Source organism: Acanthaster planci, linkage group LG05, assembly GCF_054643075.1.
Source record: "Acanthaster planci isolate LZ-2023a linkage group LG05, COTS_SCS, whole genome shotgun sequence".
Classification (NCBI taxonomy): domain Eukaryota; kingdom Metazoa; phylum Echinodermata; class Asteroidea; order Valvatida; family Acanthasteridae; genus Acanthaster; species Acanthaster planci.
The window spans coordinates 7,523,082-7,539,531 of NC_141781.1; the positions used below are offsets into that span (position 1 = coordinate 7,523,082).

The window sequence follows — 16,450 nt, forward strand, 5'->3', positions numbered from 1 at the left end:
ATGCTTCTAGAATATTATGCAAAGTGTAAAAATGAGTGGGTGAATTCGCTGTTTACCCATAGAGAAGTTTGAAATTTGTTTAATGAACCCCCCTTTGTACCGGTATGTCGTTGGGACCCTATCTTTACACATTGTGTTTATGCTTTAAGAGCACGTCTACATCAGTGTTTCGTCAAGTACCGGTAAACAAATTAACTGAAATTGAAATATGAAATGCATGTTACCAGTGCATGTAGACGTACGTGTAGACAATAGACGAGAGTTAACGATTAGTACAATCGTTGGGGGAAGTTTAGCTGTTGAACTTTTTTTTTCCTTCTCCGGGGCCTAGAGTTCACTGTTTCTCTTTAATGTGCTTTTGTCATTGTAACTTGTGTACAGTACAAGTTTCTGTTTTAAGTTTGTGACCTTGCCTGAATACATTCATATACGTGTAGCTATTTCTTTATAAAACAGTTCTGTATGTCTTTGCATTGCAGAGATGTACATGTACATGTTTCCATCTATGTACATGTATGCACACTGTGGGTTCATGTACCTTTCATTATCAATTACTGTATGATAATATGTGTACTGTATATGTACATGTATGCACATGTACATTTATGCATATGTACAATGTAGTGTACCAGTAGATGGCGAGAATACTTGTGCATACAATTTGTGGATTCATAATTACATTTCTTTACCTATGATTTTTTCGGAATTGTTGGACAGAAATCTTCAGTTGATTACCAGTAAGATTCTTGGGTTTATTTATTGCCCTGTAATTGAATTTTATGCAGTTTATCCTGCAGTGCATATTTTTCCATAGAAGCTGACAGAAAGCAATGCATACAATGCCAGCATTATCTTTGACTAAGAATACTTATTCTTCAACTGAACAATTGTCAAAGACTGATGATATCAGGGTTTTTTCTGACTGTTGAAGAGTTAAAAACAGCAGTCATACTTGGCTCTGTTCCAGGTCCATAAGTTGTGTTGACAGTCAAATTTATTTCAGTCGAACCCAAAATAAAATTGCTCCGGAATTGGTTTCGAAAGGCAGGCAAGAAAACTTGACTGCAACGAAATTTATTTCACTCTTATTTTCTCTCCCCCTCCCCTGTTTGCAGATGGAGTGGCATCTGTTTATTTATTCACCCTAGACTATTGATCTGGATGTGAAGGGAGGGAGTTATTTTTATCGCATCACCGAAGAAACAGATCAAGGGATCGTCGTCTCAGCACAGATGATCACCGACTGATCTCGCACATTGGTTGTTGGCAGACGTAGGGCTCAGACAGCAGGAAAGCATTTAGCACCGCTCTGAAGCAGTTCTTGGGAGACAAAAGCACAGGATATTTTACCTAAGCAAAGTGCAAAGCTGCATGCACCACAAATATAAAATGAATCAAATTTAAAATCAACTGGTGACCACTTAACCTGAAAGGTACATTGTCCTAGGTACTGATTCCTGATCTCAGTCCTATTGACAGCATCTACAGCAGTCCAGGTTTTCACTTTGACACCGTCTTTGGGAAGAACTGGTACCAATGCATAGCAAATATTCATACGAGGACTCGCCTGGTCCGCTCAATAGCACGCCCCTCTCGGCTAGCAGAAAAACGGCAAGCGTTGATAAACCCTTGTCCCGTGGTCCTTGCTACCTCCGTAAAAAGACCAGGCATGGTCTCATGGCATTTTTTGTGGCAGTGCTTATATTTGCACTGCTTGCCTGGTACTATGTCACCCAACATGGCCGCATGTCATTTGTGGCCATTGGTCCCATGTCCTTTGACCCCCAGGGGCGAGTGGTGATTTTGAGTGATGCTGAGGGACAGACAGTGTTCAGGGATAAAGTTGGCATGAATCTCCCAGAGGGGGCGGAGCTTCAGGACTGCACAAAGGAGGCTGACAGCCTCAACTCGCTTTGCTTGACTTGGATTAATGTGACGCTTCAGGATGAGTCACCCCTGGCTGAAATGGACATTGAGTATGTCGTGCTTAAGAACAATATCAAATGCATCAATGTTGATTGGACAGCCTTGCGGTTGAACTTTGCCCCGCTAGACTGTATCTCACTGAACGATTCACATTGGTACGGGGGAAGTATTGTACATTCACAGCACTGGGTGCTGGAAAAGCTTAGAATTTCCATGCAACCCTATGTATCGGGGGACATCGTCTCTGAAAGGAATGCATTTGGATCTGTGTTGGAACGTTACTGGTTGTCGTCCAGAGGTGTTGCGGTATTTGTTGAGAGAGACACCCCTCTTCATGTGTCCATCAATGAGAAACAGACAAACCGGGAATTGTGCTTTAAAGCTGAATATTTCAACTCACCCTATCAGAACCCAACCAACAAGCATGCATCTCTGAAATACACGGTGTGCATGGGAGAGGACGTCCGGAAAGTGCATGAATATATTCTGCAAAATTACTTCAGCAGACCTCCTGGTTTGCCGGACGAGCGCATGTTCAGATGGCCGATATGGTCAACAGGGGCACGATATCATGTCAACATCAACCAGTCAGCTGTGATTGAATACGCTGACGAGATCAACCACCATGGATTCCCGAACAGTCACATCGAGATTGACGACAAGTACACATTACATTACGGAGATGTAGACTTCACGCAGACAAAATTCCCCAATGCAAGAGAGATGATAGAAGATCTTCATGATAAAGGCTTTCGCGTATCTGCCTGGACTCACCCGTTTGCCAACATTGATTCCCCAACGTTTCGCAAGGGGATATCACACAACTACTGGATGCGGGAACCCAGCGGTCGCGTGCCTGCTTTGATCAAATGGTGGAATGGCATTGGTGCAATACTAGACGTCTCTGACGAGGGTGCTGCCAACTGGTACATTGGCCTGCTGAGGAAGATGCAGACGGACTACGGCCTGGACTCCTTCAGATTCGACGCCGGTGAGGTTTCCTACATCCCCTTCATCTACAATGCGACTGTTCCGTTCAACGATCCTAACCTGTACTGCACCCAGTACGTGGAACTGGTTTCCACCATCAATCAACAGATTAATGTCCGCTGTGGGCACCAGACCCAGCACCAGCCAGTATTTGTGAGGATGGTGGATAGAGACGCCAACTGGAACTACAACAACGGGCTGCTGACCGTGATCCCAACTGCCCTCCTTATGGGTATTCTTGGTTATCCCTTTATCCTCCCTGGTTATGTCAGCACCAACGTATATTCCGTCGATGTCAACCATCCAAACCGTGAGCTGTACATCAGATGGGTGGAGCTGATGGCCTACCTCCCCTCCATGCAGTTTTCTGTCGCGCCGTGGCAGTACGACGAAGAGGTCATTCGAATCGCACATAAAATGGTCAAAATTCACGAGGACGTCGTGACTCCAATGATTTTCAATTTTTCCAGCGAGGTCATAACAAAAGGTGAGATCATTTATTTGCTACATGTATTTTCAAGGCTTATAACACTTGGTACAGAAAATCTGCTCTCATGTTGTCTAGGTTATGAAACTTACAAGGCATTTTGTACAGATGAGCACCAAATATACTCCCCAGGTCTTTGGGTATTCAGAGGAAAACGTAAACATTGTGATGAAAACCCATTTGGTTGAAGGTTCAAGTCTTTTTGTGTTTTTTATTCAATATTTCATCAACAATCGGAAGTTATTTCTTTTGATTTAATTTATCACAGGCTACCCAATTATCAGGCCTATCTGGTGGATTGCCCCGACGGACAAAGTTGCCCAGCACATTGATTCCCAGTTCCTGATCGGCAGTGCGTACTTGGTGGCGCCAGTCTTGACCCAGCATGCCCGGGCACGTGACATCTACCTTCCCGCTGGGAACTGGAAAGAAGAACTGGGAAAACAGACCATCCTCGCTGGGGGAATGTGGCTCAAAGACTATCCTGTCGGAATTGATGAGGTTGCGACATTTGTTAAAGTTTGACCCTTTGGGGTTATGGTCGGGTAATAAGTTATTTAGCAGTGCCACAGATGAAATTTGGGGGCACCGTGGGATGGCATGACCCCAGATGATAACATTTATAAAGTGTCCGAATAAATCCGTCATCTGATTGGTGGATCATTAATCACCTGTCATTGAACTGTCCTATTGCACTGTGTGCCGCACTGCAAAAAATAGACAGTCCATGTTGAATGTAAATGGATCAATAAAAGTTCTATTTCTCAATTTGTGTGGTCATGCTGTTGGTGGTGCTGTAGCATGGGTCTTCACCTATCGTTAGAAGATAATGTGAAACACTATTTCTCTTTTAACTGATGGACAGATATCTGAACTGAAAAGATTTATTCTAGTAGGGATTTTTGGGGGAGGTTTTGTTCAAGTGATGCCAGAATTTATTCACATTTTATGTCAAGCAGTGAATGTTTTGCATTCATGAAATGGAAAGAATAATTTCATTTGGTGACAGACGATACCTTTCATTCTCTCGGCCTCATGGAGTGGAAAACTTCCTCTATCTCCTGAGAAATTGTTCTTACCATTCCACTCCAAATCTTTCCTTACTTGTGTTCAGAACAAGTTAGGTGTTCTAACTGTGCACATCCTTGAAACTGGTAAATCTTCATATACACAAGCATAGTTGGAACGCTGAATGGGTTTTTACCGGAGAGTGAAGTATACCAGCTGTCACAAATTTGCAGATAGCACCACCATTGTTTGGCCATATCCTCTGCTTCTGCACGTGATGCTGAGTTTGTATGCATCATTGCTGATGTTGGGAACAGTTGGAAAGGGAGGATGTCTAGGCTAGCATGAGGTTTTTGTACTGTCCACAGTTGCGGATTTGGGACCAAGTGCTATCTACGTGTAGCATAACCATTTGTTGAGTTGGAAAAAGTTACAGATACTGCAAAACCACAAACTTTATGTTCTCTATGAACCTTCTCAGGCATTCCTGTAATTGGAGGGTGGAGTAATTATAAAGGATTAAGTAGTACCTTGGCCTTTCACAGGAAGTTCCTTCTCAGTGTTTTCAAAAGTGAGGCTGTCCCATAGTAGAAGTTCCTCATTCTCCCTATGTAATAATTGCAAGTACGCCCTCTGGAACATGCAAATCTGGATGTCAAGGAACCTCTGAAGAAGGTGAAAGCTCTTGACATTTTTCCTTGCCTTTGATAAAGCAGTACAGTTTGTGGTGCGTCCTCGCCTGTCAAGTGTTGTGTATGCCTTCAGACTTCTGCAGGAAAATGGTGCCTGACTGGGGTGGACAATTGGTTCACATGTACACCACTACGGTACAAATCCAAAAAGTAGCGGCAATAACAATGGAAAGGTGGGAGGATTGAAAATACTTCCCTCCACTGCAACTTCCTAGAGAAGAAAGTGTAATCAGTAAACTATTGTCAGACTCCAGGGGTCATCTAAGGGGCCATCCGTAAGGTACAAATGGGGGGAGGGAGGCTTGTTAACATTGCGTACACCCACAGGGAAGGGAGGTCCAAATGTATACACTGAGTGGCAAAAATTACAAAATAGAGCGTAGCCATGTGAATCTTTCTATTAAAACGCGTCACCTTTTGCCATGTAACCATTACCCGATGACATTGGTCTGATGAGTTGATGAGTTAAATGGCATTATGGAGTATGTATGTGTACAAAGGCAGAGGGGTGTGAAGCCACTGCATATGTCATGTATTCACAGCAGGATGAGGTCTAAAAAGTCGGACAATTTGTATGTACGTACTTCAGGATGACTGCTAGATGTTTGTCTTAATTTTTATTGGCTAGCTCTGCCTGCGAGGACTACATCTACTTATTTCACAAACTGGGTTTTGTACAGATGACGTCCATCTGTCATATCTCCTCAGTCTGCCTTATTTTCTGTAAGTGCCTGTGTAAAACAGGCCTTGCTGTCCTTGGGTAGGGCTATGCACCATGTCACACAAAGGGAAACCATTGCCCCTACAAATACTTCTTCAGACAGGGTGAGACGTCAATCATGACACATCGCTAATTACAACTGTTCAAGAGTTGAACCTAGTGTGGAAAGGGTTACAGCTCATTTTGAATGCCAGTTACCGGTACATAGTGATCCTGGCCCTACCAATGGACAGTTCCATTCCTTACATAGTGTATTTTGATCCATTCTCGTGCATATTGTGAGCATTGTCAATACTAGAATGTTCATGCACTGTGTATACACATTCTGTCTGCATTGTGGCACTGTACACTGTGTGGTATTCGTGACTCTATATAACCAAAGTGTATTCATGAAAGCAGTTATTTGAACAGTCGTGAATTTTGTGATCATGCTGGCTTCATGTACCTTATGTGACCAATGGCTACACAGAATTACTCAGGTGCACTTTATTATGGTGGCTTCAAAAGGACACCCCAGTCTTGCAAGGAATTAACAAAAATACATGTTGTTTTGTGAAGATTGTGAAAGAATTGTAAGTGTCGTCCTTGGCCTCCATGGTAATCCTCAGCCACAGGAAGACCTGAATCAACCGGCTAAAGCTGTGAGAAATTCATGTATCATTGGGAAGCGGCCGCAAGCTGTAGTGGCTTGACTGGCTTTCATAGGTACATGTATGTGTATGTGTGTTGTTTGCAGCTGCAGCCGTGACTTTCAGATAAGGCTCAACAGTAGTGCACACTGGCCCAAACCATGAAGGGCACAGAAGGAGTTTGAACTGCCCGGGCTACAACATCTGGCCAATTACCGCTTTCTGGCATGTCCGGTATGTCCTAGCCAGAGCGCATGCGAATGCTTGCCACGCATTTCACAACCATAAGCCCCCTTTTTACCCCATTTCGCCGCATTTTTTCGCTGGTAATCTGCACCCTTAAAATGTTGTGTACTGCAGTATAGGAAGTTGAATATTCATGCCATCGTTGGTGCCTGGTATGATCTGACAACAACATCAAATTTAATGCTTGCGCAGTCGCTTGTATTAGGCTGTGTGCCGTAAGTGTTCATGTGCAGATTTTGCCCTTACCGAACGCTTTCTTCTGGACTAATTTTGGGAATAAAAAGCCCAGTTATTTATAAGATCTTGTGTTTTATTTGAATCATTTTTATCACTGAATTTACACGAAAAGGTATTTTATGAGATTTCATGATCACTCCTTGCGATGAAACAGCGCATTTTGTTTTTCGTGAACTTAACTGTCCTGTGGTGGTCAAGAGTCTTGACTACGTAGAAAGACTTTGAAAACTGGTGTTTTGGAGTGACAAAATAAAATTACAAACATTTCATGGATAATGGAAAAGTGCATCAAAATCTTTAAAAGAAATTATTCATGACGGCAAAAGTAAATCTAATGCTAGATTTTTTTCTATTTCCTGGTCACTGCGACAGGTTGCAGTTAATTGCAAAGAAAACTCCACAAATATTGCAAGGATATTACTGGCCCCACTGGTCCGGCTGAACTGCAGGCAATAGTCGGGCATTTTTGGAATGTTTACTATTGTTTATCTGACCGGGCGGCGATGATAATCGAGCACTTTGATGTGCCAGCGTTGTAGCTCCTTCTGCGTCCTTCCTCCATGCCCAAACAGTGGCCTCATGTCATTCAGTAAGGCCACACCTCTATTGGAGACCAGTGGAGCACTAGTGGCTGGGGAGGAGCCTCGAGGCAGATGCCCCCCCCAAATAAGACAAATTGAACCAAATAACCAAGAAATAGATGTTGTGTGCTAGATCTTGAATTCTGATACCGCACCTTATTGCCCCCCCCCTACAAAAAATTGCAAAGTTACAAATTTCTTTTGCCATTATTAGAATTTAGAGGTCACCGTTTTTCCTCATGTTTGAAAGATGCGTAAAAATATGCAGTCTTGTAAAAGAAAAGTGCACTCTTGTGAATTGTGTGTTTCAAATTGAAAAGCCATCGACGGTAAGTGTAACCCTTTGTGTCCAACATTTTTCCGTAATAGTGAAGTAAATTAAATCCTTAAATAGCAAATGTGCAATACGCGAAGAGTGAAAGTTGGAAGCATGTATGTGCACCTTTTTAAAGGCCGTAAATTGTTATAGTTGCTCCGTTTTATAGATATAATTTATTACAATTAAGTTAAAAGCCGTTTTGATGTGTTTGACATCCATCATTCGAGGCAACTTGCGAATTAAATTCACATCGACAATGAAGAGACCAATGTACCAAATAATCACTTGAAAGAGGAAAACGAGGAACAGAAAAAATTCACTGTCACTTTCCTGCTTATAAAGCCAGAGAAAATCTAGCTCGATTAAAAGCGGCAAAACATTAACAGTGAATTTTGGTTTTTCTAAATTTTTTTATCTTGAGCCTTTTGTTTCTGTCAAAAAGCGAAAAATATTAAAGATCACATTTCACAAAATGGTGGGAATCCTGCCTGATGTGAGACTCCTTATTTATTATGGCCCATAGAAATTCTATCAGCCTGGAGGCGTCTAAAGCCAGACTGCAGGCTTCTGAGTCGAGAGATTTGATATCCCCATCCACATTTGTATTTCTCTTATAATACAAAGAAATTTAATACGGGCATGGAACTTTTTCTTATTAGCTGTGGTTTCCTCCTTTTTTGGCTTCCCATGCATTAGTTCCAAACTAAAAACACTGCGCAAAGCTTGCATAAGCTGAAATTCACTCTTTTTTTCATCGTGAATTTTAGCAGCTGCCCAGCCGGGATTCTCGGGGGGGGGGGTAGGCGGAGACTAAGGCAGCGGGCAAAATGTTACTTTGTTAATCACTCCGTTATATTCTTTCCCGAATTTCGGAGGGAGGGGTAAGTTCCGGTTGAACTCTACCCTGCCTTTCGGTTGGGTGTCTCAATGACGTAACAGTGTAAGAAGGTTCTTTTGTGGAATGGCGACATGGCCTGGCTGATGATGGGTCTACTTTCACACTGTCGTAGACCACGCGTCACGGCATCCAATAAAAGCAGTTCAGTAAACCAGTACGTGCGCGGTCCAACGTGCGCGCTCCATTATAATGGAGATCAATGGATACACATCACTTCAGTTTAAACCACACCCACTGCGCACATGGTTACATGGAACAGGAAGTTACCGCGCAACTTGTGTGCAGTCAATGGTGCGTCCGCATGTATGACGAAGTCACTTACGAACCGGATCCGGTTCGTAAGTGACTTCGTCACAAAGGCGGACGCACCACGATTTTCAGGCTCCCATTGGACGATCGCTGAAGTTGCGCGTTAACTTCCGGTTCCATGATTCCATGTAAACGACGATCAGTACATGTATCTCTATATGTAGTGCGTGTGCAGTGGGTGTGGTTTAAACTGAAGTGACGTCACACTTACGAACCAGATAGAGAGCAACGGGTTATACGCGCGCGTTTAACGTCTCTGTTCGTCACACACAGTTACAGACGCGCGAGAATTAATCTTACCAACAATCACTGTGGATTTGTAACCAATGTACACAGTCAACAAATCAGATTACGTTTTGCTCTCGTTGAGTTAACACAGAAAGTGTGCTTCGGAGTATTTCCTCCTGCTTCAGATTATTTGATTATTTCGGAAAGTTATCAAAGCTTGCAGCTTTTCATCATCAAGATGTTTCGATTTGCTACGGAATTCGCCTCCGCTAAATTCCGGTAAGTCTTAACGAGAGAGAGGAGAAAGAGGGAGGGAGAGATTGGCGAGAACGTGTACTGTTGAAATCTTTACTTTTGAACGATCTTGTCGCAGCTGCAATGATTATTATAAAAGATACAGAAAAAGATTGTGGTTATTTTCAATTTCACAAACGCGAATAACTCCCTCCTTGGTCCGTCACCCCACAGGCTGCCATTTTAGGCGTGGGTCCTTTTGGTACACATCAAACAAGATTTGTTGCTTGCATAAACACAATTAACGCATTATACATGTAACTTGATAACATACTTAATTTCCTTAAAAGCCATATCTCCCTGTTGAAACTTACTAGTACAAATTGTCGGGCGTCTCCTGCCCCTCGTCATGTACGACTGTCAGACTGTCTGACAGTCGACAGACGCCCGACAATTTGTACTGTTAAGTTTCAACAGGGAGATATGGCTTTAAGGAAATTAAGTACGATATTAGGAGAATCCTGTACAAGGTCATGAACATCATAAAACGTGTACATGTAACTTGAATGCATAGAAATGTATACACGTCTTGTAAGCTTTTGGAATTAGTCTGTAATACAAGAAGAAGTTTGTGAAATAACATGTAAACATTTAAAACATTTTAAACAACATTGTGTCAGTGACTCCAACCTAGGTACCATTTATGTATTCCCTTGTGAAATATTTTACCAGAATGCTGAGCGGTCGCAGGGTTGCGCCGCCTGTTCCCCCTGTTCTCCCAAAATACTCTTCTCGCTTGTCACCCGAACATCCGATCGTCCAGTGTACCAAAAATAAACCCTACGGGGCCTCATCTGCTTCCCCTGACGGCGAGCTAGACGGATCCATGGGCTGGGTTAGAGAGACCATGGCGAGGAGACAAGTGCCACCCGACCTGGATGGTCGCGGAGATACTTTCCCGTTCAAGCGAGGGGAAGGAGAATCCTTCGCAACTAGGTTCATGAGGAGGTATTAAAAACGAATTTTGTGATTTTATGTAGCTTCCGTTCTTAGACGTTGCACGCCTGCCATGATTTAGCTAATTTATCTTGGTACGAAAGGTGAGGGTAGGCGTACATTTGTGTCTTGAAGTCCATGGTGATATAATCCAAATTTACATTTCACGGAACAACTACTTTGATAACTGGGCAGAAAAACACAACCAACAGAGCGGCATACGCAATAGAATCGACTTGAATGTCGGATGGTTGAAACCTCCTCTAGTGACCGCTTGCTCAAGGGTCAATATAAATAGCCAATCAAGAGGGGGGAATACATAGGCACGCCCACTTCTTCACAAAACTAATGTTTGTACCGGCACCTTGTACGATAATTTTCAGGCTACGGAGTGGTCCCAAAGTGGCACCAGTCTCACTCCATGATCCAAACAACGAATCTTCGTCGGATACCAACAATGGATCTCAGGGAACTCCTTCGATCCCCAGAGGAGACAACGAAGACCCTGATGGACTCAGACCTGGGGATAAGACCTGGGAAGCCAAGAAATCCCACATCAGGTACTGTTAGAAACAATTTTTCCACTTTTCAGATCAAGATTCATTGAACCGTATCTGCACCTTACAAAATGTAATTCGTCGCACAAACGAAAACTGAAGTTGGAAATCCAATTGTGCTCTTCGTTCACTTTTTTTGTACACAGGGACCACTTGGGGTTTTTGAAGTTTTTACGAAGATATCGCCACCGCAAAGTGGTACCATTGAATGGTTTTTCCGACAGGGAACATACCCCTCCATCAGCGTCACGTGATGGCCCTGGTTTGTTGAAAGTGACTTCGAGAAACGGCGACCACGCCCCTGATACTCTCACAAGTCTTAAAAATGCATACACAAACGGCGATGCATTTAGCCACCGCCAGGACATAGGAAAATACACTACTGTGAAACTCAAAACTACTCTGCAAAGGTATGGATGGTTTAAATTTTATTTGTAATGTCTTTTAAAATATAATATGTACAAGTAAAAACAAAATAAGTAAACAAAGCCAAAGAAAAGCGCAAAAACTTCACAAACCCATCACAAGTTGCTAAAAGATGTTTTAAGAATGAAGATACGGATTGAGATTGATGGGTGATTGTGATGTCTTAAAATCTTTCACTTTCAGGTTGTCGTCCATCAAGGACGTCGTCTTGGATTCAGTTTTTCCTTTTGCTCTTGCCTCTAGGAACGAGCACAGGGATAGAAATGACGCAGACAGCAGCCAGCAAAAATGCCAGACCTGCCCACCTGGACAGGAAGATTCCTCTCCTGACTCTTCTGAGGAGATTCAGACAGAACAACCGTTGTGCTGTCCGGACGTTATTAGAGTCGCGTCTAAGCAGCTCCCAGAAGCATCACCTGACAAAGAGGAGAGTTCCTTGGACCAGACTTCATCGAGCAGATGTGAAAGTCCAACTACCAGTTTAGTCAGTGCTTCTCCACTAGTCAAGGAGGCATCACCTGGCACATCTTCCCAAGGCGAGCCTCCAAAATCAGCAGGAGAGGAGATGATGTCCGCTTTATCATCACTAGGCAAAACTAACCCCAGGAGTTTCGAAGTTGCTCAACCTGATCTCACTGGAGGAACATTACCACGTGCATTGAAGAACTCACGGATAAATAGTCACAAGCTCCCATCGTTGGCATCATCACCTCAGTCAGGCACATCCATTGTTTCATCTCCAGATAGCAGGAACGTTGTGAGTTTATTATATTGCTCGTCATTTTCCAAGTAATGTTTGATTTAGTCAGAATCATTATGATAGCATCACGTTTTCACTAACGCTACACTCTCTGTAATCTGTTTTAGTTGGACGTCACTCCAGACGTCTTGGCAGACGAGATGCGAACACTGTCACCTGGTGCAAGACAGCGCCGAATTCAGGAGATCACCGCCTATATTAAGAGGAGGGTAGATCTGCAAACCCTCAAAGACTTAACCAGCAACACCTCGATATATACTAGTAACGAGAAAAAGGTGAGTCACATGGCGAACTTATTTAAAAAAAAAAACACAATTGAGTTGACTTGACTCAAAATACGTCGACTCTTTTGAAATCGTTCATGACTTGCGCTGAGCTTCTGCGAGTTGATAAATTCATGCCTCTGTTAGGCTGAGGTTTGACAATGACTATCTTAAATATTTGCACCTTTACTGTCTATTTTGGTGCCTTACATGGTTTGTTTAGGTCCGTCACGCATTCGGTTGTAATCTGTATCAGTCTGAATCATGCCAGTTTTGAATGTCTGGATTTCTCATTTTTGTATACAATAACCCTTTCTCGCATTATTTCAAAATCTCATCATCCCACCCTTGCCTCAGCGTTTCTCGTCTCTTTACTACCTCGCGCCTCATTCGGTCCCTTGCATTTTACCTGCAGGAAATAGAAGAAAATGCAGATAGAGCCGAGGTATTGCTGGGCCGGTTGAAGATCTTGATCAAAGGAGCAAAGAAAAGGTATGGCTGAATGTATACAAGGCTAACTCATACTGGCTGAAGTTTGAGAGATGTCCAGAAAAAGACATCAAACTTAACTAGTCTTGTTTCACTACCACTTGTCGTACAATGCAGGAAACAACAGGTTAGCAGCACTTCTCAGCACAACCAGCAACGTCAGGCAGTGCATGGGCACGTCAACAAGACCAAGACATGTGCTAGTGGAAATAGAGGGTGTTCTCCTCAAAATGGTGCCTCAAGTCAGGCAACCCAAGTGGCAAAAGTGACCCCCTCCTATGTTCCTCAACTAGCTCTGCCATCAACCCCTAAGGTCCCATCTGGGAAGAGTGCGGTTCCAACACCGCAGCCCTCTACTAAGCCATCAAAATCAAAGGCACCATCCCCTTGCCCTGCTATTAACAAAAGGACATTCCGGAAGTCCGTTCAGAAGCAAGGATCTCCAGCCCAGCCCAAGGCTACCAGCTCCAAGGACCTACAAGCTTTAGGCCTTCCCATCATTGACGAGAAGGATGTCCAGCCTGTGGAGACTAAGAAAGGAACTCCCATCAAACTTGGCTGTGGGGATTATGGAAACGTCTACCTCATGAGATCTCACATGGATGGCACTCTCATGGCCGTTAAACGACTAACACAATTTGGAGGGTGCCAAAGCCAAGACAAACGAACCCAGGAAATGTTGCGAGAAATACGAGCCATGGAGGCAGTGAAATCTTGCAGAGTCTTCCCCAAGTTCCTGGGAGTACTTGACCTCTATTCCTTCGGTCAGGAGTTCGTTGGGAATAGCCGCACGATGAAGTCTTGGAGTGCCTTCAAATTACTCTACAGGAATTCTAGGGGTCCTCGTCTGCTGCCTCTGGATTGGGTGAGAATCTGCATTGACGTCACTGAAGGACTCGACACGTTTCATCGAGCTGGTTGGACGCATAACGATCTCCACGTTGGCAACATAATGGTCTGGCGAGATCCCAAGAAACTAACTGCAACTTGGGAGGGCAAGATCATTGATTTAGGGAAAGCCTCGCGAATCAAGAGCCCACCGCCACCCAAGATCTTGACCTTCGTGCAAATGATGTTCGCCTTCAAAAACTGCACTCAGTTGGCGCCAGAAATTGTGGAGGGCAGGAGCAGGTACAACGTGAAGTCAGACATCTACAGTCTTGGGATTGTGTTGCAAGACATCGCTAAAGAGAACCGACTCCTGTCTGGTTTCAAGACGATAGGAGACAGGTGTGTGTTCGAGGAACCGAACCGGAGACCAGAGCTGAAGACAATCTTGAAGGAACTCAACCAGTTGTGTGAAAAGTTCGTCAGTCCAAGGCGTGTCGGTAAAACCAAAGGCACGCGGTAACAGGCGATTAGAATAGAAATACAAAACAAAAAGAATTCACCACCCCCCCAAAAAAAAATTGCATCACAACAAAAATTCATCTTCTGGTATTTTGTCGTATATATTTTGGGCAGTAATTGAATTAATGCTGTATAGCAATTCTCTGTAAACTTTTCTAATTTTAACTTGAGCCACAACTTTTTATCGTTTTCCTCTCCATCGAAAGTTTGCATTATGAATTAAAGATTTATTATTAAAAATAAAAATCTGATTAGACATATAAAAAATATATATACACTTAAATACCATAACTATATTAATTTCCATTTTAAAGAAGAGAGCCACGAATCATCGTGTAATCAAAAAATACAAAAAAACCATGAACATTTTCAGGGAGCTCTTCATACACGTGACATTTCGCAACTAAGAAAGACTATAGAAAAAGGACACTCGATGTTTTGGAATGTCTAGAAAACGAGACACTTCGAAGAAAACTTAGTAGACTATATCTTCAATCGCAGAAGACTTTGTGACTTTCTATATAACACACCAATGTAGGATTTTTTAACAACTTATATGAACAAAGTAAAGACATTTTGTAACAGACATTATGTAAATAATTGATTTGGGGCTAACTGTGGATTCTGAAACCGATGAAAAATAGTGCTTCCAAATTTGGGTAAGTACATTGTTTCAAGCATTTAAAAAAAGCAAGTCTGGTCCAAGCCAATTTGGCTCATCAGGCCGGTGTTTATCTCCGGTTTCCTTGGCATGAAATGACTGAGAATATTTATTTTCCCCCCTAGATGGGATGCCAGTTCATCGTAGGTTGCTTCCCAGCTAATGTTGGTATCCATTTATACTCCTGGGTGGAAAGAGGCAAGTAGGGGTAAAGAGGCTTGCCAAGGGCCACAACATACTGCCAACAGCTGGATTCGAACCTCCAAACCCTATGATTGGAAGCCACAAACCCTCCACATGCCCCCTTACAAGCATTCAAGCATTTAATTTAAACCTTAAGAAAATAAAGCATCCATCTTGTGCTTGCATCATGCCTCAAAGCTGAAGAAAATAAAATCACCTACAATCCTTGAAAAAAAATTAACAGTCACTTGCATTATGTCTAATCAGCCTTGTACAAAAACTCTACCATGATTCATTTTAACGATACAGCTTCTCTTTATCGGATTTTGCTTTAAACATATAGATTTCTTTGAGTTTCTTTGATTACTTCTGAGAAAATATACTGTTATACCGGTAATTCACAATTATAGAATCAAACGTCTTGTAATTTGAACATTACATTATTGCTGTAAATTTGAAATCTACATTAACAGTTCCAATCTAATCGGAGAACCAATTAAAAATGTTCATTAATACATAGAAAGCCTGAATTTTGATCACTTTGATCACACTGTGTAATTTTTCTGCAGTCAACCTTTCTTCATTATTGTACATTTAGTGAATATTTTTGGAAGCAAGACCTGTGAATCACCGCATACAATGATGCCAAGCCGTTGTATCCCCCGCGCCTTCGATCCAAAAGTTAAATGGAATTATAAAATGCTTGTTGCCTGTAGTGAAATCGCTCTGGATTTATTCGGTTTTGAAATAGTTTGGGGTTAAAAACAATTGGTGCTTATTATCTCGCTCAACTTGAGTTCCAATGAAAGCATTCCTATGAAAAGCTTCTCTAAATCTCAAGACTGCAAGCCAATAAAGAAGCCAAGAATTGTCCAGGCTCACCAACTCAAAGTTTGTGCGCCTGAATTTCTTTCTTTTTTAAAGGCCAAATTACTTTCAGGGTACCGGGGAAACGCCGGTATTCTATTGACGCAGAACGGAATTACGAGCTTTTGATATTTCTCTTTTTTATGAAGAAAGATATTAGGCCGGCACACTGGGTGCAAGCCATATTTGCAGAACTTATTTATCCAAGAGGCATACTACCCCCTCCATCCCCTCAAAAAATAAAATGAAATAAAATTGAGCGCAATTGAAGTCGGGTACAGCTACTGGAACACCAAACTACATACAACAGAGACAAAAACTGAAATATTTCTGTGAAACGATTTTCAAAGCCGGGGGAACTTGCCAGACCATCATGCATCAGCCATTTAAGGA

General features: G+C 42.6%; 2 protein-coding genes across 8 annotated transcripts in view; both read left to right on the forward strand.

The window, feature by feature from the left end:
* LOC110988155 (alpha-galactosidase MYORG-like) overlaps positions 1-8,318 on the forward strand; it is a 33,905-nt gene extending 25,587 nt beyond the window's left edge. For all 5 annotated transcript variants that reach the window (XM_087137459.1, XM_022251423.2, XM_022251459.2 and 2 more), the window contains 2 exons: positions 1,116-3,403; positions 3,672-8,318. In XM_087137459.1, coding sequence (XP_086993585.1) covers positions 1,537-3,403; positions 3,672-3,928 — 2,124 coding nt within the window. In that variant the 5' untranslated portion in view covers positions 1,116-1,536 and the 3' untranslated portion in view covers positions 3,929-8,318. The remainder of the gene's footprint in view (positions 1-1,115; positions 3,404-3,671) is intronic.
* Positions 8,319-9,097: 779 nt separating this feature from the next.
* Positions 9,098-16,398, forward strand: LOC110988052 (uncharacterized). Of its 3 annotated transcripts, none has more exons than XM_087137447.1 (8): positions 9,098-9,550; positions 10,238-10,513; positions 10,885-11,061; positions 11,205-11,468; positions 11,668-12,241; positions 12,352-12,519; positions 12,923-12,999; positions 13,114-16,398. In XM_087137447.1, exons 1-8 carry the CDS (start codon positions 9,510-9,512, stop codon positions 14,345-14,347), a joined length of 2,811 nt encoding a protein of 936 aa, XP_086993573.1. In that variant the 5' UTR covers positions 9,098-9,509; the 3' UTR covers positions 14,348-16,398. The 3 variants fall into 3 exon arrangements, with proteins under 3 accessions (XP_086993573.1, XP_086993575.1, XP_086993574.1); XM_087137448.1 differs by having other exon boundaries at positions 9,101-9,550; positions 11,728-12,241; positions 13,114-16,396; XM_087137449.1 differs by lacking the exon at positions 11,205-11,468 and having other exon boundaries at positions 9,099-9,550; positions 11,728-12,241.
* Positions 16,399-16,450: the final 52 nt, after the last annotated feature.

Excerpts from the sequence above, each read along its gene's own strand:
- LOC110988052 (XM_087137447.1), top strand. The coding sequence starts at position 9,510 with ATGTTTCGATTTGCTACGGAATTCGCCTCCGCTAAATTCCG. Across the intron at positions 11,062-11,204 it reads GCCAAGAAATCCCACATCAG|GGACCACTTGGGGTTTTTGA; the intron begins GTACTGTTAGAA and ends TTTTGTACACAG. Across the intron at positions 12,520-12,922 it reads ATACTAGTAACGAGAAAAAG|GAAATAGAAGAAAATGCAGA; the intron begins GTGAGTCACATG and ends TTTTACCTGCAG.